Raw genomic sequence first — 22,724 nt, 5'->3', positions numbered from 1 at the left:
TGTACACTTAAATGCATGAGATATAAGTTTATTGTACCTCATAAACCATAACCATTTAAACTCAAAACGTAATGTAAATGGGAAATGTATAAATGCCGAACCTAATTACAATGCTACGAAAAACCGTCCGTATAAATCACATCACGATCAAAAGGGTGGTTACAACTCATCCAAATCCCAAGACGCACTATATCTCCAACAATGCTACAATAGCTACAACAATGAAATGCGAAGAATGTTAACTGCACACTATAGATACAAAAATCAGAACAACGTTGGGACAGAGGAAGCGCCGTTTAGCCAAACGGGGAAGGCACAGGTCCAGCAAGTGCGTCAGATCTCTTGATGCTCCCCATACCACAGATGACACACCCTGGTGCAGAAAGAGCGGAGAATTTGGCACCACAGAGATCGCAAACATCATGCCCGATGGTTGAGAGGCGGCTGAGGGTGACGGCGCAAAACTGAGAGGGGTCTTCGAATGGGTCGATAGATTTGTTTGTCAGCCCCCTCTGGACACACATGTCGATCAGACTCTTGAGCTCATCCTGCTTCGATGGAGGCGCCTTGGAATATAGGAGATCAAGCATTTGCTTGGCATAGGCAAAGTTCTGGACCTCCATGTTTCGCTTGATGGCAGTTCTGATGCAGTTAATCCGGTGCTTAGCTTGGATAGGTAGGGAAGCAAGGTGGCGAGATAGCCTGGCCATTTCCTCCTTTGCACTGAGCGCACCAGCTCCTTGAACCCTTTGTAGGCGAGCAATTTCCTGCGCAAATCAATAGAATTAAGCCATGGATACTTAAACCAGTTCCATGAGAATAATTGTTCTTTTAAGACCAGTTGTTTCACTGACTACCATGACGTTAGAGATGGAATTTTTATTATTCTCGAGTTCACCAAAAGAATAAAAGAAGTATTGCCTAGAGTTCAACATATATTTAATCAAAGTTGTCAGAATTGAAACATTTCTACCAGATAGGAAATGATGAGCTGCAGGATATGGTACAAAAACTAGCAGAAAATTCACCTCAGGACACACGGTGAAACCAATAAATAACTCTTAGGATATCATGACAAAAATTGTGTTGTTATGAGGTATATCATGACAAAAATGAATATTACCTGTAGCAAAGCAACAGCTATCTTATACTGTGCACAAATAGTGGCCTGCGCTTTGATATCAGCTTCACGTGACTGGTCCTTTGCAAGGGCCAAGAATGCTTCATCCAAACAAGATAAAGCATCCGTAAGCTGATTTTGCTCAAGATGAGCAAGACCCATCTTGTAGCACTCTGCTGCAGGAGCACCACGTGGAACCTGTAATCATCAATGGTAGTGTCAAAGAAAGCTATGGAATAACATCAATTTTGTTTAAAATGAAAAATAGCAACTTAAGCACCTGTCCAGGCCGCACAGCAGTAGGTGCAGGGGGGCGAGGAGCCTGCTTTCCCTGTCCTGGACCTTCAAGAGCACTAAGATCAATTGGTTGCGACATGGCAGGAATAGCAGGTTGAAAGCCATGTGGCTGTGGAGGAAGAGCCTGGGGTTGCGAGGGAAGAGGTTGGCTCTGTGGGGGAACACCACCATCAGGTAGACTAATAGGGTCCATAGGCATGCCTGGTTGCTGAGGAAACTGTGCCTGTTGCATCGGTGCCTGTGGTGGGACCCCACCATCTGGAAGACCAACATTAGCCATCATGTTTTGATTATGGACAGGCCGAACTGCACTCATTCCAGGAGCAGGTTGAGCAATTCGTGACAGAATTATTCCCGGTGGGGGTAGTCGAGCTGCAAGCTGCTGCGATGGAATAGTATTCTGGAAGAAATCCTCAGGAATAGGTCCAGCCGTCACTCCCATGCCACCAATTACAGGACCTGTGGCTCCACTGGAAGCTTGTGGTTTTACTAAAGCATTGGTACCAAATAGATCAACTGCAGCATTTGGAATTGCTGGACCAGCAGGTGGTGCGAGACCTGGCGGCTGCATAGGAGCCTGGTTCAACTCTTGAGGCGTCCCTGATAACGATCTTGTCCTAGTGATTGGAGGACCTAAACCTAGCTGTTTAGTGGCTTCTTTCAGTTTGTTAACATCAACAGTAGATGCAGCAGGCTTATCACGTATCCTGATGTGTATCTTTTTAGTCTTTGATGTAGACTCATCTTCATCACTACTTCCACCATCAACAACACCATATAAAGTCTTTTTGAACTCCTCTGCTGCTTTTGCCTGTTCATCTGCAGAAGCAATTTGGACCCCTAGCTGCCTGGCCAGAGTATCACCAACTGAATCACCCCCAGCATTTGCCACATTCTTCTGTGTTGATTCAGAAGATGCTGGTCTCGCATTATCGCCACTGGCTGCTGCAATAGCTTTAACCAAGCTCTTTTCACTTACTTCCACTACGGTACCTCGGCCTTTCATCACGCCCAAGTAAACACCAATATGATCTGCAGTGACAGATGGAATACCAGCATCGGTAGTCTTCATGTAGGGCATGACCTCTCCTGCAAGCTCCCACTGAGGTATACTCTTCATGTTCGTAGGTGTTTTGATTTCCCAGTTTCCTCCTGCCCATTCCGGACCTTTAGGCACCATACTTTCTGCAGCAAAATTTGCAAAGACACCTTGTGTCCATCCAGTTGAACGAACTCTTAGTATTCTCTCAAGGTAACGCCTCAACTCAGAATCTGTAGCAGATTCTTCCAGCTTCTGTGAAAGGCGTCGCAATGCACTAGGATTCAGGTGGCATATAAACAGATCTAGCATGCTCTCATGATCAGAAATAACCTCGAATGTTTCTTTTGCACTGTCAAACTGACCATACCTGTAGAGTTTCAATCTCATTGAAATTAGAAAAAGTAAAAAAAAAAACAAGATAACATATTGTATACAGAAGTAATTAGCTCAACAGTATTACTGGCCAAAATGACAATTGCTTGTCACGGCTCAGAATCATGCTGGAATCATTATTCATCAGCAGCACGCACACATAACCTCTTGGATTATTATGTAAAACATTGACCAGACAAGATCCTTTTCATTGACTACAGGCACAAAAAATAAAAATGAAAGGAGAAAAGGAAAATAGTTGGTTTTGCCAGCCATTCTGACAACTACTGTTCTGCTAGAGGAGCAACATTGTATAGATCCAACTCAGTAAAGGAGCAACATTGTTATAGATTAAACCAGAGTAAAATTGGGTATTACAAAGTACTGTAATTACAGATCCAACTCAGTAAAGGTTTTCAAACTTTGGTTCTGGTTATTCTGAAGTTCAGAATTTTGGAGCACGCCTGAGGTCCAAAACTCCAAATTACTTTGGAGGACAAAATTTGAAATGCATCTAAACTATTTCAGTATTTGGTTGAGATCAATATGTTGTCCTGGATGAAAGTCATGACCCTTGTAAAGCATAGAGAAATTATTTAATCAAAATCATTTCAAACAAATATTTGCAGTTGAGACATCAGGACAAGATGGTATCCTGTTTCAGAAAAAAAAATAGAGAGCATAGTTGACCATACTTTATGCATGCATATCCCAACTCCCGGAAACGCTGGAACAGATGAGAAGTTGGAGGGCATTGAGGATAATCTCTGGAACGCAGGAACTCATCTTTCAAGATCGAAAGAGCAGTAGAGAACCGGAGGGCTTTGATTGCGTAATTGCACCGCATGATCTAAACAATATGGAAGAAAGTATTAGATCAAGCAAAAGAGAACAAAAGGATGATTATGAGCACAGATTAAGCTTACTTGGGTAAACTGAGGGCCTGCTTGGGATAGTGATACAGCAAGATCTCCACAAACAGGGGGTCCTTTAGCTAATATGTCCAGTGACCTTGGAGTGACACGTAAACTATCAAACCTGTATAAACGCAAACCAATACAAGCATCAGAATATGATGATCCATCTATTAACCCTTCTGCAGTAGGTAGGAAGAAACAACATGCTTTGAAGAAAAAGAATAATAAAATGGTGACAAGAAGCCAGAGCATGATGATCATTTTGTCACAAGGTGCAAAGCTCAAGGAACTGCATAGCCAGTTCTCCATGAAGATCAAGTGATTCCTCTAAATGATCTATCAAAGGGATTTTTCCACAAAGAGATGTGCATCCAAATTGAATAAAACGGTGTATTGAAGCTTAAACTATAGCCAAGAGTTTGAATGAAGCATGCAGTGTATTTATTAATGAGAGAAATCTTGTCATGCTTCCTATCAAACTTCAATCTGTGATTCATAACTTCTTGGCTTCCTGCAGGTCATAAGCATATTGAATTAAGTTGTACGACTTCAATGACAAAGCTGAGAATGAAAAATGATTTTGCTCGGAGTGAAGCTGATGAGGGTGAGGACAATATATTCTAATACACGATGCAAAACCTGATCATTTGCTGGAAGATCTAATGCAGCAGCAGCACTAACAAATGCAGATGAAACTGAGAATATGAAGACTTGTACTAATCGAGTAATGCACTGAAATACTGAATATCATAATTTGTTGTCTAGATACTGTGTAAAGAGCCTTGATAATTGCGACTAGGTTGTTCAATGTATCAATTACAAGATCTTCTTTGTAAAAGACAAAATCACTAACTCTGAACTATGACTACGTTGATGACTACACTTGTGTGCATTGAACACTACAACAACTTGCATATGGAAATGATATGAAAGAAATTGGACAGGAAAAATACCTTGAGGTTATCTGATATAGCACCTCTGAAAGATCAAGTTTTTGCTCAAAGTATTGCTGCATCGTAGCAAATCCAATAAGAAGAGGTTCAAGAAGCCCTATTAGACAGCTTCTTATTTCCACTCCCTTTTTCTGTCTTGGATTTATATCTGTTGGATTTACAAGCAGCAGGCGGTCGTTCAAGGCACCAAGCAACACTGCATGCATAAAAACACATATTGTTTAGTTCAGCACAAACTGATGAAAATAAGAAGTAGCAGCATATCAAAGCATGTTAAAGGAACTGGGAGCATCAGAAGGACTATAGGTTAGTCTTTTTTAATTGAATATATTATAATCTTACCAGAACGAGGGAAGCTAGTAGAAAGGATAGATCGAACTTTGTTGTCCCATCCAAGCATACTTATTGCAGTTGCACTAGAGAAGATAAGTGCTGGTCCAACCCACAACATTGAGCGATAGTACAAAGTAGTTAAGTGATCAACAAAAAATGACAGTTGGCAACAGATAATACCATGATACCCGGAGTTTGTACAACAAAATAGGAAAAGAGTACACGAAAAGTAGATGCTAGACTGAGATCAAAGGATATTGATGGAAGACCCCGGTCATATTTTGTTGAGCTGCTTGAAAGTATGTCAAGATCAGCAGAGGCTATCATTACCCTCTGGGTTGTCAATATTCCTACAACAGGACCTCTTAGAGTTGTTTGCCAGTGAACCTGAATAGAGGACAAATTCGATTAGAGTGGTGATCAGTAGTGCACTAGTGCATTACAATTATTACCTGTGAAGGTTAGATATAAAGCCTCATGTCTCAAAAGCAAAGATCAAAGTGTAAGTTCATTACTTCATTTTTACAAATCCATTATGCAATTAGTGTCAAAGTAAATGCCAGAGCAAGCAAGCAGTTGAATTCATGTATCCTATGATTAAGAATAGTCCAACAAAACATAGAAAGATTGATTATGGAGCTAGAGGAGATAATAGAACACCTGGAGAACGGACTCGTTTGGTTTCAATTTGATAAATTTCTTCCCCTCCGTTTTCGTGGTGATGGATACCCCATTATCTGCAGATAACCTATATCCCTGTAGGAGCTTCGCCAGTCCAATGTGCTTTCCCGAAATTACATACAACATGGTTGATTCTACAAGGAGTAACACATTGCTTAGCAATAATTTTCATGCCACAAAAAAAAAAGCAAGATAACACAACCTTGCCCATCCTTTGATGAAACCGGCGAGGCAGGTGCGCGAAGCAATATGAGAACGAAAAAGAAATCCACAACCTACCTAGTGGAGCAGAAAATATGCGATCAACCTCTGATTCAAAAGTAAACTGCATAGGACCCTGGCGCTCTGTCGGATTGGTAACATTATCAGCAAATGTGTTTTCTTCAAGCACTGCGGCATTATTTTCAAGAGCTTCCTTTGTGGCTACTGCTTTGAGATTAAAAAGATTCAGACTAGTTCTATCTTCCTCCAGGATAGCGTATTGATTATCATCCGGGCCTAAAAATGCAGCATCTCGACCTAACAAGGAAAACATAATGCATTGGTTAACCAGTCAAGCAAAGAAAAAAAATATGACAATCAGATAGTATGACACATGTCAGAAAGATGGAAACCTTTTATTGAACTTCCTTTGCTGTTTACTGTCTGTAGATCAGTCTGCTCCCAGTAAAGAACAACTTCATGAGCTACTCCATTTGGTCCACTTAATTCAAATACAACAAGAAACATATGCTGTTTAGGACTGTATGCAATGTTCTTGGGGTGGCATTCCATATTTGAAGGTATCTGGTAATAGAGAGCTTGAGAATTAGAAAACAAGTAACAAAAAAAAAACAAGAAAAGGTTGTTCTACAGGCGCTACATACCGTTGAGTAAAGTTTCTTATAGAGATTATCAGCTCCTGATGACAGATTGTGGGCCATTAGGTTAAATCCATCCAAATAGAAAGCTCTAACTGGATATTGAACCACGCGGTTCTCCTGGTTGAAGAAATTCAGCTCCAGATGGAATGGCTGGAGTAAAAGAAGAAATAAAAAGGTTAGAGAGTGGCAACAAGTAAACAAGTGATAATATCCATTATAGTAGAAGTTACCTGACAAACCGGAACATCTCGCAAAAGGTTACCAGAATCAGAAATTGTAATGAGTGGTAAACGAGAGATTGGACCACTTTTAGCATGTCCCTCCATGAAATGCTGCATACATTGAACAAAAGAAATTTGAAACGATATGTAAATGCAAATACTGAACTCAACAGGTATGGCGTACAAAAAACTAGCTGAATGGAAGGTTTTATTGGTAGTACAGGGGTGAACAGGTAGAGAAGAAAAGAGTTCAGGACTACAAGTTTTCTGGCTACAAGTTTTCCATAAACTGCAGAAAATATGATGCAACAACTGCTAACAAAAAGAGCACATACACTGTGAAGAAAAGCCTTCCTTGCAATGTCTGAAATAGTTAGCTGACTCTGGCTGACAAAAGGAAAACAAATGAAATCAAAGTTAAACCATCAATAAAATTTTCATGACATTAATCAAGAATGTATCTTGACATAGTCAAAAATTTCTAAGCCAAAAAAGATTCGAATTTTACCCCTTCAAGTGCTGCTCTTGCAGCTGAGCCTGGAGCTGGTGCTCAGCTAAAATTCCAGATGAACCCAGGGCTAAAAGTTTCTCCTTCAGAACAGCAGCTGCAATACCAAAAACAAATTTTAAAGGATGTATGGGCTGCTCAAATATAATCGTTTGTTAATAATATATATACCAATAATGCTATATGAAATCATAATCAAGAGTGACATAATTACCCTGCTAGAATTGTTCAAAGTTCAAATTAAGGAAAAGCAAACAAAATTCCTCTTCCATTTTCAACCAATGGTCACATGAACTAAATAAGAATTTTGAATATATACAACAAAGTAAGAACGAACAATCATTTGCTTACCAGTCGATCCCCTGGCTCCCTGAAGAACAGCAAAAAGTTGTCTCCTCCCTTCTCTTGTGTATGCAGCCTTGTTCTTTGCAGCTTCTGTCCCAGACATATCCTGCAAGTCAAATATAAACTGTTTCTATAATTACTGCCATTAAGTACCAAACTTATATATGGCCTGGAGTTAATGCGACCTAACTGCAAAAATTACTGCAGCCAAATTAAACTTGGGGTGCACTGCCAAGTTCCTTATTCGAGGTAAAGGGTACACTGCTTCTCCACCTTGAAGAGTGAGTATCTTCGTGATATCCATTGTTTCAATAGCTGCATAGTTAAAACAGAAACAGTTGTAAAACTTATTCTCAGAAGAAAAAAAGGTAGAATATGCAATCGGCAAGTAACACTGCTAAATAAACAAGATCTTGTGTGATCAGCATATGAAATAAAATAGCTTAGAAGCTAGTATGCTATTAGCCCATGACGCAGATGGCAAACATCAAATGCGGGTTGCACTTACACCAACACCAGGAGGCCACAGCAGCAGGGGCCAAACCAACCCAACTCAGATATAAGCCGATTATTTTTATTTGTTTGTTATCTCCTTAATTAGGTAACTAGAGAAAAGATTGGTTTGAATCAGACATTTTTTGGCATTGCCTATCTGTCTTCTCTAATGCTCCCATGTGTGCTCTTCCCCCATGTTTTGCTTTTCCCCTGCAGCACCACTTTCTCCTGAAGTCCCAACACATTCAGGTCCAACCAGTGAGACCCAGGGCCAAAGAAGTCCACTAAACATGGCAGCCCATTCTGTTTCAATCCCCAGGATGTGGCATAAAATCAACCAGGTACATATTAACCAGGGAAATAGCAATTGAATCTGAATTATAAGGGAGGAAAGCAGCTTGAGAAGAAAAGCATAAGTAGCATGGAAACAAACTAACCTGCATGCTCAAAGAAATGAGTTTCCATAGGTTGTCTGTTAGGATTAATTATAACTCGTGTTTTCCATACTTGAAGTGCCCCATCCTTTGAAATTGTAACAAGTAACCGTAGTGTCGGAAGCCAGGAAACAGATGTGATAGGCTGGGAACCAGCCTGTGTACTGAGTAGAAGTAAAAGACACAAATCAGATAAAATGAAACGGGAAAAATAAAAGAGGTAAAAGACAAGCAGAAGTGCAGAACCAGAACAATCAAAAGTACATGGAATAGTATCCATCCAAACAGAGACATACAAAGAGTTATTAAGTTAGCTGCACTAAGGCTGAGTTCTTTCACCAAATTTCCCAACTCACCTCCCTCGTTTTCCGCACGCATGCTTTTCAAACTGCTAAAGGGTTTGTTTTTTGCAAAAGTTTTCTATACAAAAGTTGCTTTAAAAAATCATATTAATCCATTTTTCAAAAAAAAATAGTAAATACTTAATTAATCATAAGAAAATGCGTCGCTCCGTTTTGCGTGCGCGGAAGGTGAGTTCCCAACCTCACCTCCCGAACACAGCCTAAGAATATGTGTTCTAACATTTCTCAATCAAATTCGTGCCAAGGAATTGCAAGTATAATATCAAAACTTATATTGAAGGTACATCAAAATAGATCTGCAGGCTAATGTATCCTATGGGGGCACAGGACCACACTGAAACTTTGGTCCCAAGACAGTGCCTAAAGCCCATTAGACCTATTTTGATTAAATAATAAAAAAAGGGAGGTAGCCCCTCAAATGCTTGTGCACATAGTCAACAGTCAACACTGTGAAACTTTAATCTGAGATATTTAACTATTTGCCACTCTTAGAAGTGGCATTTAACAATTTGCTACCTGGACTCTACATGTCTTAGACACATGAGGGCCCATATGTCATAGACATATGAGTGGCAAGTTATTAAAAGCCACATCGAAACTGTTAAATGCGCTCCACTGGTGCTTCAAGCAACTCAATGCCTCACCTCAAAGTATTTCCAACAATTAAAACCTTACTGGCTTGTCCAGATAATGAATATCAAAATAATAGAATACATTGGAAAAGAAAGAAACAAAGGAAAATGGTCTTGTTTTTACAACCTGAACAATATATAATGTAAAAATATACTTACATTCCAATCATACTTGGTCTCTCCGTTGATACATCCCATGCCAAGAGAGTGCCACCTCTATCACCAATAAATATCCACTCTAGGGTTGGATGAAATCCAAAAGCACCCGCTCCGACAAGCTTAATTGTACTGTCAACAGCAACTAAGGAAAGTACAATCTAAGAGTCATACAAAAGGCTAAACATACTTAAATATATGAAAATAAAGTACTGCATCTTACGTTGCAAGGTGTAGTGAACAACATATGTCTGGATGTTATAAGCGCGTATCAAGCCTTCAGCGTAAGCTACATACTGAAATTATAATTTTGCACATCAACATATGACAAATACAGATACACAACAACAAGACAACCTTGTGTAGGACTGCAGTGCAATCACCAGCCAAAAGGTAAAGCTCTGATTGTATTTACCAGGACAGGAAGGCGAGGATGGCAAGCCAGGTTAACAACAGGCTTTTTAAGATCAGTCTTTATTTTTGTTGGCGGCCTCCCTCCTTCAACAGTCCCAACAACTGGAAGAGAGGAAAATACATAGTTGTTAGCATAAATAAGTGAGACTTTTAAAAGTATAGTCAAATAGAGGACCATTTAAGCCTCAGAAGCAAAAAAAAAAAAAGAGAGAGAGAGAGAGAAACTAAGTAACGAGGAATAACCTGTCACACTCATTCTTTTGTGAAAACCGAAAAAGACAATAGGCTCAAGAGGTGTCAATGCAAGATGAACTTCCGTGTCTATTGAAACATGATCGGTTTTTTTCTCTGGTGAGTGCAGCACAAGCGTCTGCTCAGTGGCAAAATCACAGGATCTGATTGTAGCATCCTGAACAAGATATATAAAGGAACAAAATACATGAGTTATTAACATAAATTGAAAGCTAAACATATCCAGACTACAGCATCACATGAACTAAGAATATGATATAAAATAATGTTCTCATTGGAATAAAATATCATTGAACACTATACTGGAAGCTCATAATGAAAAATCCACAAGACCATGCTTACTGATGAAGCTGAACCATTATAAACTTTCTACACCTAACATCGGAAGCCCTAAGGCCAATATTTCAGTGCTAGGTGATAAAAAGTGTTTTATATTTTCATATAGTGAAATATTCAAACCTACCTCAAGAATAGCAATGACAATGTGGCTAGCAGTAGGGCTATATGCCATACGAACAACACGAGCTCCAAGGTCAATCGAAGCTATCTTGCTTCCAGTCAATGCATCAAATTCTGCAAACAAATGAGAAGATATGGATAATAAAGAAGACAACAATGCATCATATGCAAGAAAATAACAACTAACTACAGTAGTCTTTATTGTGTTAATACTACTCTGTACCACAATCACCTTTTACAAGAATAAGTAATTTGGTCAAATAATGAAAGCAGCAAGTAGGTGATTTTTCCAGCAAAAAGTACATAAAGGGATGAAATGAATCAATGAGCTCATACTGACATTTCAATAATTATGTCAAGAAGTGGAGCGTGGTGCAATGTATTGGAAATTTAGGAACAAATAATCTACTGGTACTATTTTTCAGAACAATCATAAGCTAGACAATTGCTATTACTCCACAGATACCATGACTACATAGCACAGCAACTAAACTCTGAAAGGACTCTTGCACAGCATTTCAAGCCAACAGTGTTTCAGTACCAACATTTCCACTCATCAAACTATTATTACTTACAGCAACTATGTAAGTGATCTGCAGACTAACTACTCCATTATTACCGGCTCATTATACTCTTGAAGAAAGGTGGACGGTGGACATGCTAAATCAACACGAATTCACACAGATATCTATAGAAATGCTCAATTGCTCATCAAGGTCAAATCGGCACTACTGTTAGCCACTGAGATCATCCCAGCTGCACAGTAACAGCGACACTAGTCCAGAATTCTAACTCCACTTCCATTCCTACCACCCCACCCACCCAGGGCGAATCAAACTCCAGCGCCCTCCTCCTCCTCAGAGCGGCACCAGACTCAACTCCCCCACGGAGCTCCACCCTCCCCCCACCCTGCCTACAAACTCCTCGACCCCCGAACCAGTCGAGACGGGCGGAGCCACACACACGTACCGACGACGTGCGTGCCGATGGCGACGGCGACGATGGCCTGCGACGCGCGGAAGGCGGCGGCGTGCGGCTGCAGCGGGCGGGCGGAGGCCCCCCGGCGGCCCCCCGCGTGGCGGAGATCCAGGTGCTGCACCGTCGCCCACTCCATCGCCGGCGGCGGCGGATCTGGGCGCTCCGGCGTCAGATCTGGTGGGGCGGGTGATCGCCGGTCGGTGGATTTGTGCTGGGGAGGCAGTGGCCCGGCAGGCTGGACTAGCTTCGAAGAGGAGACGATCTGAAGCATCCAACAAGGGGGAGGTTGCAGATCCGGCCCGTTAAGGCTCACTTTGCCAGGTGGGCCTAGAATCCTCGATACAACAGTTGGTTTGTCTGACAGGTGGGACACGTACTCAATTAGATTGTGCCTATCTCAAAAAAAAAAATTAGATTGTGCCAAATTATCAATGACAGGTGGGCCAAGATTACATTTGGACTAATACACAAGCACGATTGATTTTTATTTCCCCTAGTAACATCATTAGCTGGTTGGGGCATCTTAGCATTAAGCATTAAAAAAAAGCTCTGTGGTGAGAGAAACTACGTAAAAGTTAAGTTCATATAGAGGATTGTCAGGGGTGGGCATTCGGTTAAGACCGAAACTTCGGGGTAGTTCGGTCTTTTAGAAAATTAGTCATTAAGAAAGGAAAACCGAAGTGCTCAGTAAAAAATCATGGACCGATAGATCAGGTAAACGAACTTTCAGTCCGGTCTTCGGTATCCACCGATTTGACCGAACACGAAAGGATCGGAGAGGCATGCAGCCTATTGAGGCGTAGACCGGTGACTAGGGAAGCGTCAGGGCTGGTGGCGAGGGCGACGGCATCAGAGCTACCGTTGCAGGATCTCGTTCCCACCTCCGGCGACCTCATCGACCCGACTGTTGATTCCGCCCTCTCCGCATCGTGCCCTCCTAGCCTCCCCTGCGTGGCTGACAGAGCTCACCGCCCCGCCGCCGACGGCGCCCCCTCCACAGACAATAGAATGAGAGGATGGGGAGGGAGAAAGAAACGAAGAGTGCTCGCCGGCAGGATCTAGTCCACATCTTCACCGATCTCATGGTAGTGCAACAGTCGGGGATCAGAAGATGGGCGATGCAGTGATAGGTGGCGCCGTGGTGGTCAACATAACGAGTGGCAGCTAGGTTAGGGTTGTACCTGTAGCACTAGATGTGGATGAGTGATAGTAGACTATTGTGGTAGACTTGTTGGGCTCAACCTCTCGTCGAGTAGATGGGCTGATAGTATTGGCCCAAGACCAAGATCAGTCTGATCGGGTAACTGAGGAATAAGACCGAAGCCTGAAAAAAAGATTGGTCTTTTGAAACACATGACCGATCAAGAGACCGATGACCGATAGATCGGTTTCTTCGGTCTTGGTTTCGGTTTTTTCAGTCTCGGTCTTCGGTCTCAGTTTTTTATGCCCACTCCTAAGGATCGATGAGAGATGATACGCATGACTAAGTGATATTGATCAAAACAACGAACTCAACGAACTCAAGAGCAAAGAGCTTGATAGCGACACAATGAGAGAGGCAAGCTCATTAACAGGGGTGGAAGCTTCAAACTCGAGAGCGAAGACCTGTTCGAAGGTAGCTTGGCGTCTTCTATACTCCATACGACTCAACGGATTTCGATCAAGCCATCTACTAATCCATATGGCCAGATTTGGTTGTTGAACCTATGCCAACAACAACTTGTTGTTGGTGCATGGACTCCACACCAAGATTTTGTCGTGGCTCCGATCGGGGCTGGCCAAGACCAAGCTCTTAGATGACCAGCGCTAACAACCAAATAACAAACGGATGGGAGTGAGATGAGGATGACCACAGGAAGAAGACAATAGTGTAGGCATCGGTGTGGGGAAAAATGAATCAAAAAATTGATAAAAATAAATTTAGTGGAGTTCGTGGCTATAGCTAGCTACTGTACATATACCATGCAGGGTTTGTCTTACCCTATGAGTTTGCCGAAAACCAACGAAAACCGACGAAAACTAATAACTTTTGTATGGATATCAGCTAAAACCGCTCGGTTTTCACAAACCAATTCCTAGCGCTACAAGCGGTTTTCATGAAAACCGATTGAAAATGTAAACCCACATGCCATCTATTGGTTACCTCCCACCGACGTATGTTTTTTTACAGAAGACGCCATTAAACTTGCTCTAAGCAAAGATAATACGACTAGTGGGCTTTCTTGTTTCAACTCAGGCCTCTTTGTTAGGATTAGCTTAGGCCCTTAGTTTAAAGGTGACTTGTCGGCTTTGTGGTTTAGTTAGTACTAGTGTATGTGCAACATATGTATAGATAATACGAATCAAATCATACATATTTCATGCAACTAATACCTAAGTTTGACATATTATAATAGGACAACATTTTTATCAGGTTACAAACTATATTAATAATGGTATTATAAAATACTAATCTTAAGCCCTAGATTTTCTTTTATGAAATTAAATTCCAAGTAAACATAATACGTTACTAAAATACCAACCTAGTTCTTATTGTTCTCCATCGATGGAACCCATAGATATCTATCAGCATCATCTTTTCCCTTATGCTTATGCTAATCAGCCAAAATTTGAATTTTCTACCTTAAATATGGAGTTGATTTTAGGGTTTTTGTCATTGTAGTTTATTTTTCAGTCTTTGCTTTTAGATCATTAAGAACATGTATATAAAAATTTTATTCATAAATTACTTTTCATTTGCAAATACGTCGTTTCATTTTTTCCTCAAATATGCTAAATGATAGGCCTGTATACATCCTATATGGTTGGGCCCAAAAGCTTGACATGCATTGAGCCACATCATCTAGAAAATAGTAGCATTTGGATCATTCTCATGGTTTGATCTCAACCATTCATTTACCATATGCATTTATAGCCCACTTAATGTAGTTATTGGCATTTAATGTGTATTGAACCATGACACCTAGAAAACTAATAGTCATTGGATTGCTCTTATGCTTGATACATAACAATCAAAGTGTCATGTAGAATTGCAATTTCACATCAACTACTACAAAACAAATATTGCCCATTTAGATATTACATGTGTGTGGTTGCAAACCACACTTTGCCACACATAAGGTTAGGAAAAATTGATAGATTTTTGGTTGTAGCCACAATTGTGGCAAGATTCTCTTCTAACAATTTGGGTCCCACTTGTCAATGACTCAAGAAAGTGTGGCAAGATTTTTTTAGGCTTAGTAAGTTGTGGCTAAGAATTTGATCACCTCACCTTAGACAAGGTGTGGCAACTTTTATTGGCAAGTAATGGCAAAATGTGGCCACCAAGCAGCCCTTACGTATACACGATTTACATATTGTTTTCTTCGAGTTTTCTTTGAAATATTTTTAAATTTTCTGCTGCAACATGCAGGGTATCCACTAGTATCTCTAAATTAGTCCAACAAAGAATTTGTGAGGTGCATAAAATTATTGCATTTACTAGTATATACCTTAACCGTGCCCGCTTGAGTTTGTTAAGTGCAAAAGGCTTTAAAACTAATACCTTAGCCTACATCATATTTTTCTATTCATTGCAACAAACTCATCACTTTTTAATATCTAAGGCCATCACTCGAGGTACCCCGCATATATTTAGGCAACATGATTTTTATCAATATTTGTAAGAAAATCATCAAGTGTTTAGGAACTCAAACAAGAGCATATAAACTTATATACTTTTTTCAAGATAGTTTTTGCTCTTGGACAAGACAAACTTGTAGCCACCATGCTCATGTCACTAGATTTGGCTCCTGCAGCCATGTTTATGGCATTCAGAATACTAAAAGAAATATTGTTACAAAGGCTGCCTTAGGATGTGTTCTTTAGCCTAATTTTCCAACTTCACCTACTCGTTTTGCTTCCCAAATTGCTAAACGGTGAGTTTTTTAAAAAAATAGAAAAGCTGTTTTTAGGAAAAAAAATCATATTATTCTATTTTTAAAGTTTTTAGCTAATACTTAATTAATCACATGCTAAAACGTCCTTCATTTTGCGTGCAATGGTGGAAGTGTTCCCAACTCCACCTAGGGAACACAGCCATAATTTTAGCATAGCCAAAAGCTTGACGCTACCTTTGAGGACTTATGTAAATCAATAGAATATATTAAATACGTTGGTTACGAAATTGGTGCTGGAAATAAAGCTTAAAACATAAATTAAATAGAGACACAACAATACTGACTAATCCCTCTATTTTAAATATAAGCACTTCTAGCATTTGAAAGCTACTCATGTAACATCGATTTAATCAAATAAACATGCATCATTGATAGTCACATGGACATGCTCATCAATATCTTTGTAAACCTTTATTATTATGATATTTCCAAATATTCTGAATCGTCGGAATATGGATCATCTCATAGAGTCAAGAATCGCCACACACACAAGTGAATAAAGCTAGGGTTTAGCACCGGTTGAAATTTGTTCATGATCGTTGCTACCTTGGAGTAGCTAAGGAAGATACATTTCAATGTCTCATGTTTTAGAGAAAGAAGCTATTGTAGGACAAATCTGAAACAAGTTTGTAGTGGTAGAGGCAACTCCTGGGTAGGTCGGGGCGATCGCCCAAGCTTCGCCACAATCGCCTCCATTACTGATTGTGGTTAATAAGTATAAAGTTTGGTCGACCGCCATGAAACACTATTAATTGTTCGGGCTCAACGATGATGCTGGCTCCATCATTGCAACTTTGCAAGTGTTTTTTTTATCATCAACTTATTTTACTGTATTATATGAATTGAAAAAAAAATATTTTGGTTTAGTGCTTAAATTAATGGTATTAACTTTTTTATGAAGCAAAAATTTCGGGAGAACAAAGTTCAAATAATTATCAAAGCATAAATAGGGCCCATTTAAATCGAAAGAATGTAAAAATGTAGAAATAGGAAAAAAAACTTAGGATTCATCTCATTCATGCAAGTGTAAAACAGATGATCACTAAATTAAAAAAAAACATATCTTGGTAAAAAAAACATATGAATAAACGTTTGATTATATCACAGGAAAAACACATGAATCAGATAAGAGAGATAGGCTCAAAGGATCTCTCGCTAACTTTCTTCTAAAATCAAATTATCGATTCCATTGGAATTATTTTCATACGATTGAAATCCTTCGAATTTCTTTCCCTTTTCCTAGAAAAATCAAAGGTCCGTGTAACTTTGTGCGACGAACCTGACATACCGGCCTGGCCCGACGAAACCCACGAAGAAGAACCGACATCCCATCCAGGGCCCAAACTCCGTCTCCGTCCACACGCACGGCACGGCGATCCTCACGGCCTAACCGTCGCTCCATCCTCGCCCACCTCTCCTTCCCCAAACCCTAGAATCTCGCCGCGCGGGCGCAGCTCCGCCCTTCGCTCGCCGTCATTTCCCGGCTTCCCCGCGCAGGGGCTAGCTAGCTAGGGTTCCGGCGCACGACGACAATGGCCGCGGACGATCTCTCATCCCCGGCGCGGAAGCGCGGCCGCGACGAGGAGGAGGAGGAGGAGGAGGTCGTCGACGGGGAGGCCGCCCAGAAGCGCGCGCGCGGGGAGGATCCGGAGGGCGGGGCGCTGCTGGGGCTCGCCAACTATGAGGAGGACGAGGAGGATGAGGAGGCGGCGGCGGCTGCGGGGAGGCGCCGCGCGAATGGCCGACACGAGGAGGAGGAGGAGGACGACGAGGTTGACAACGACGTGAGGAGGGCTCCGGAGCGGAGGCCGAGGCAGGTGGAGCTGCGCCGGGACTGCCCTTACCTCGACACCGTGAACCGCCAGGTATGGCTTTTAGCAGCAGCGTTTCAGGTGCCAACTTTTTAGACATTCTGTGTGATTCGATTGATGTGAATAACCTCGATGAAATATAGTTTTTCATTATGTTCACAATCTCCAATTTACTTGGGATCCACCATTTACGCCTAGTATTTTGATTATCAATTGCTGGTATTGTGATAGAAGTTCCTTTTTTTGTGTGTGTATGTGTGATTTAATACAGCTGAACAACATATACAGATGCTAAATGGAAACTTAACGTTCATGGTGTTATTATATCTTCATAGTGAATTCCAATTGATTTTATTTTTGTTTTAGTGTGCAACATGTGAGCCTGTTTATTTGAAGTAATACATGATTTTTTTTGTCATGTCTGTCTTCATACTCTCTCTCTCTCTGTTCGAGAGCACTGTTCTACTGCTACTCTAGTGTGTGCATTACTATAATAACTGAACGGAATATATTTATCAAATAATTATGTTTAGTTCTTCCTTCCCCTGGTGGCTATTGGGTTTATGGTTGTATTGGGTTGAACGCTGGTCCATTCCACTATGGACTGTTTCTTAACTGAGACACGGTCCCTTAGGACATATCAGAAAGTCTCTTATGTTTTCTCCCTTCAAGTTATTATCCGTTCAACTTGTGTATCCCTTTATTTCCTCATTCTCACTGGCCGGTACATAAAAGCTTTAATTAAACTAAACAGTATCTTGTGAGCTGTGGTTGGCTTTTTTCTAAAATAGATTCTTAAAATAGCTTTAAACTAACCAATTGTAAGCTCTTGTAGGATCTTTAAATCTATCCTTCTGTTTTAGATGGCCAGTGTGATGTGATTGTTTATACAATTAAAATCTATGGAATCACTTCCACACTATATTCTATATATGTTTTACACTCTTCTGGCAGAATGTGTGCTGGATCGTATCATTGATGGGCTATTTCACATGTTCATTGATTGTTGTATATATTTTGTCTACATTGTAGGTCCTTGATTTTGATTTTGAGAAGTTCTGCTCAATCTCCTTATCAAACTTGAACGTGTATGCATGTTTGGTTTGTGGAAAGTATTACCAAGGAAGAGGCTTGAAATCACATGCATATACTCACAGCCTTGAAGCAGGCCACCATGTGTTCATTAACCTTCAAACTGAGAAAGCTTACTGTCTTCCTGATGGATATGAGATAAATGATCCATCATTGGAAGATATTCGACATGTTCTCAACCCAAGGTGCTTTTCTATCGTCGCCCATGTTAACTTTAGTAATGAGCTCAGAGCTATGCAGTTTTTTGATTGGTGTGCTTTGGCAGGTTTACAACAGAGCAGGTTCGTAATCTTGATAGGAACAAGCAGTGGTCTAGAGCTCTTGATGGCTCCAATTATCTACCTGGAATGGTATGTATACGTTAAACTAATACAATGGTTCTTAAACATATAAATGATTCTTTTCCTAGGGACATAACCTGTTTGCTGTTCCCTGTTAATTAAGGGAATTCTTTGCAGTTGTAGCAAAAAAAAAAATGCATCCCTCGCTAAAACAAGGGTTTTGTTTAGTTGGTCTATCTTGAGAAATTACAAAAATAAAAAAGTATCTTCTGGAAAAAAAATCACAATGACAGTGAAAGCCTAAAAAAATGTGGACTTGAATAGAAGCAGCCAACTTGGTCATGAGCTTTTTTTAGCCAGGTTATTTGATTCTATATTAAGTTATTATTATAGTGGTGTTATATGACCATCACCATGTCACAACTTAAAAACATTGCAGATTTCCTATTGCACCTCAATATTTGCAATTCTCTCTGCTTTGACCATTATTATCCTATGGCAGTAGTCACTTCTCTATGCTTAAATTTGCAGGTTGGTCTAAACAACATCAAGGAGACAGATTTTGTGAATGTCACAATACAGTCATTAATGAGAATTACTCCTTTAAGAAATTTCTTTCTCATCCCTGAAAATTATCGGCATAGCAAATCCCCATTGGTTCATCGATTTGGAGAACTAACTCGCAAAATCTGGCATGCGAGGAACTTCAAGGGCCAGGTTGGTTTTTTAGTGAGATAGCTGCATGCCAGCATATTTGTGCTGTTCCTCTACCTCCACAAATACTCAAAAGTTAACATGTTGCTTTCTGTGCAGGTTAGTCCACATGAGTTTCTGCAAGCAGTTATGAGGGCCAGTGATAAGAGGTTCCAGATTGGTGTTCAGTCTGATCCAGTGGAATTTATGTCATGGCTCTTGAACACAATGCACTCGAAACTAAAAAGTAGGAAGAGAAACAGAAGCATCATACATGATTGCTTTCAGGTATAGTTTTCGTCTATACCAACAATTTGATTAATAAAATTGCGTGCAACTTCTTACAGCATTGTTTTTGTCAGGGAGAACTTGAAGTAGTTAAGGAATTTCACAAGAAGCATATTGTGGAAAAGAAAGAGGATGGCGATGAACAGAATGGTGATGCAGGTTCAGATATTGTTACTGAAACATCTAGGGTCCCATTTTTGATGCTCGGCCTTGACCTACCACCTCCACCTCTTTTCAAGGACGCCATGGAGAAAAATATCATTCCACAGGTTTGTTTTATCCCAAATATATATATTAGTATCTTCTGGTTAAAATTTCGTAGCATGCGTTTTGCATGTATAAGTGATACTAGTATGATGATGTTCGGTGAGGTTCTTTTGATGATAATGTGAAAACCAACTAAATGACTATTACAGTTTGCTCAGAACTTTGATAGCAGTAAGGCTTAATTCTGCAGCATGAGTCGTAAGAATTATTTGGACAATCTTCTCAAGATTTCTGTTACTGTAACATTTATTTGAAACCACCTTTTTGTTATATAAAATTTCCTGCGTAGAACTTCAAACCTGACCTCATTTTCTTTTCCTTTTTTTGGCTTATGTTCTTATTTATGACGAAGATAGTTGCACAACTTAGCCGTCTTATAAGTTCATTTTCTTTATCTGTTTTGTATATTTGCATGTCTGCATGTTAAAACTTTGACCATTCCATTTACTTGGTGGAGTGGAACCACATTGGGTGAGGCAATATATTTGAAATCTTGACATTCAACTTTTATGTTTTTTGAACTCTAAACTCAAAAGCTTGTGTGATGTCCAGGTACCACTCTTTAATATATTGAAGAAGTTTGATGGCGAGACAGTTACAGAGGTAGTGCGACCCTCCATTGCTCGTATGAGGTATCGAGTCATCAGACTTCCAAAGTATCTGATCCTTCACATGCGACGGTTTACCAAAAATAACTTCTTTGTAGAGAAGAATCCTACTCTAGGTAAAATCCTTGTTTTGATTTAATTAGCCTCTGCAGTCCACTGGGTACATTTCTAAGATGTTTACATATTTATCTTACAGTGAATTTCCCCGTGAAGAACTTGGAATTGAAAGATTACATCCCATTACCTAAGCCAAAAGATTCCGAGAAGCTACGCTCAAAGTATGATCTCATAGCCAACGTTGTCCATGATGGCAAGCCAGGCGAGGGATGTTACAGAGTATTTGTACAGCGGAAATCAGAAGAGGCTTGGTATGCTCCTCAGCTTATTCCTAGCATGGGTATTTATTTTGTGCCTGCAGTTGAGAGGGCCTTGTAAATCATTTTCCATTCCTTATTTTAGGTATGAAATGCAAGATCTTCATGTTACCGAGACTCTTCCTCAGATGGTAGCTCTTTCAGAAGCCTACATGCAAATATACGAGCAGCACGAATGAGTGATGATTGGTGATCATCATGTAGCACCTTGCATACCGACCTTTCTTTTGTTGCTTCTCTCAGATTTTATCATTAGAAGCTAATCCTCATATCTGGAGCTTTTTTTTTTTTTAAGAGAACTATGGTTGTTCCTTTACCCTTGTTCCATACAGTTAATTGAAAAGCACAGGGTGAGAATGCTGTGTTGGAACTGTTAAATTATCACACCAGAGGGACTATAGGAGCTAGCAGCAGTAAAATATAAAATTCATGGGCATTAGGTTTCCAAGTAATTTCCCTTATTTATCCATGGAAGGGTGAAAATGTACAAGGGGTGTTCCGTGCAATAGGTCGTCTGTTCTGAGCGGCGAGTGGAGGGAGAATTGCTTTAAGTTACTGTAGAAAAGAACTGGTTTCTTTGACAGCAATGGAAATATTATGCACACAAAGTATACTTAGGTATATTTTCAATGAGATTTTAGTGAAGTCGAGGACACTTTCAATAAAATTTAATGAATTGTCGCTAAATTTTAACCTATTTAAGCTATGTCGGGGATGTATTTTTAAGAGGTTGGTTGGTTGGTGATTAAGGGTGTGTTCTTTGGTGCATGTTCCTATTTTACTCTCATTTTCGGCGTACTCCCTCCGCCCCCCCCCCCCCCCTAAAAAAAAAAAGAGAGACAAACCCTGGGTTTCCGTGTCGACCGTCCGTCTTATTTGAAAAAATTATAAAAAAAAATTAAAAAGACAGGTCACGTCTTATTAATCATGTTTTATCATTTAACAACAATGAAAATACTAATTATAAAAAAATTTTATATAAGACGGATAGTCAAATGTTGGACAACGGAAACCCAGGGTTTGTCTTTTTTTTTTATAGAGGGAGTACGTGTTTCTCACACTGCTAAATGACACGTTTTTTACAGAAAAATCTATAGGAAAGTTATTTTTAAAATCATATTAATTCATTTTTCTTAAAAAAAATAGCGAATACTCTCTTAATGAGATAATCAACAATATGCCACTGAGTCTGTACCAGTACAATGATTTTTCACTGATAATGATTTTTCACTGATATTGTCTGTTTCTACAATATACCGATGACTTTAGTAATTGTTTTATAACATACGCCATTGGACCGATCCTTTTTCAAAAAAATATCCAAAATACCCCTAGAGACTTATAAGGTTAAATTTTGATTGATCTTACTAGAAGTTAAAAAAAACATGGAAATTTTTATGTGGCCTTATTACACAACATAGAAGTTTATATATAAGTTTCAAGTTTTTTTTGATATTTTTATATTTTAGAAAAATATTTTTATGTGGCATATCAGAAGATTTCCTACACAAAAGATAATAGAAAAAAAAAATCTTAGG

At 39.8% G+C, this 22,724-nt stretch overlaps 2 protein-coding genes across 2 annotated transcripts; one reads left to right on the top strand and one right to left on the bottom strand.

Moving 5' to 3' along the window:
• Positions 1–23: 23 nt before the first annotated feature.
• LOC127784067 (uncharacterized) lies at positions 24–12,085 on the bottom strand. Its single transcript, XM_052311248.1, has 24 exons — positions 11,826–12,085; positions 10,861–10,970; positions 10,389–10,554; positions 10,147–10,247; positions 9,955–10,027; positions 9,735–9,876; positions 8,585–8,745; positions 7,843–7,967; positions 7,659–7,758; positions 7,308–7,404; positions 7,135–7,186; positions 6,809–6,910; positions 6,582–6,728; positions 6,330–6,501; positions 5,995–6,234; positions 5,695–5,849; positions 5,293–5,421; positions 5,044–5,161; positions 4,702–4,897; positions 3,758–3,869; positions 3,527–3,681; positions 1,401–2,826; positions 1,124–1,318; positions 24–767 (listed from the first exon to the last, which is right to left on the bottom strand). The coding sequence occupies exons 1-24, from the start codon at positions 11,968–11,970 to the stop codon at positions 297–299; spliced, it is 4,890 nt and encodes a 1,629-aa protein (XP_052167208.1). The 5' UTR covers positions 11,971–12,085; the 3' UTR covers positions 24–296.
• Positions 12,086–17,108: 5,023 nt separating this feature from the next.
• On the top strand, positions 17,109–21,873 carry LOC127785417 (uncharacterized). Its single transcript, XM_052312858.1, has 9 exons — positions 17,109–17,637; positions 18,616–18,860; positions 18,941–19,025; positions 19,488–19,673; positions 19,770–19,937; positions 20,012–20,206; positions 20,757–20,928; positions 21,009–21,180; positions 21,272–21,873. The coding sequence occupies exons 1-9, from the start codon at positions 17,305–17,307 to the stop codon at positions 21,363–21,365; spliced, it is 1,650 nt and encodes a 549-aa protein (XP_052168818.1). The 5' UTR covers positions 17,109–17,304; the 3' UTR covers positions 21,366–21,873.
• Positions 21,874–22,724: the final 851 nt, after the last annotated feature.

This window comes from Oryza glaberrima, chromosome 9 (assembly GCF_000147395.1).
Source record: "Oryza glaberrima chromosome 9, OglaRS2, whole genome shotgun sequence".
In the NCBI taxonomy this organism is placed as follows: domain Eukaryota; kingdom Viridiplantae; phylum Streptophyta; class Magnoliopsida; order Poales; family Poaceae; genus Oryza; species Oryza glaberrima.
This window is presented reverse-complemented; position numbering and strand designations above follow the sequence as displayed.

Bases quoted from the DNA above. Each gene is read 5' to 3' on its own strand.
- LOC127784067 (XM_052311248.1), bottom strand. From the start codon at position 11,970: ATGGAGTGGGCGACGGTGCAGCACCTGGATCTCCGCCACGCGGGGGGC. The intron at 6,911-7,134 runs GTATGTGCTCTT...CAATGTATGCAG, and splicing joins GGAAGGCTTTTCTTCACAGT to CATTTCATGGAGGGACATGC. The intron at 3,870-4,701 runs GTATTTTTCCTG...GCGTTTATACAG, and splicing joins CTATATCAGATAACCTCAAG to GTTTGATAGTTTACGTGTCA.
- LOC127785417 (XM_052312858.1), top strand. From the start codon at position 17,305: ATGGCCGCGGACGATCTCTCATCCCCGGCGCGGAAGCGCGGCCGCGAC. The intron at 18,861-18,940 runs GTGCTTTTCTAT...GTGCTTTGGCAG, and splicing joins CGACATGTTCTCAACCCAAG to GTTTACAACAGAGCAGGTTC. The intron at 19,938-20,011 runs GTATAGTTTTCG...TGTTTTTGTCAG, and splicing joins TCATACATGATTGCTTTCAG to GGAGAACTTGAAGTAGTTAA.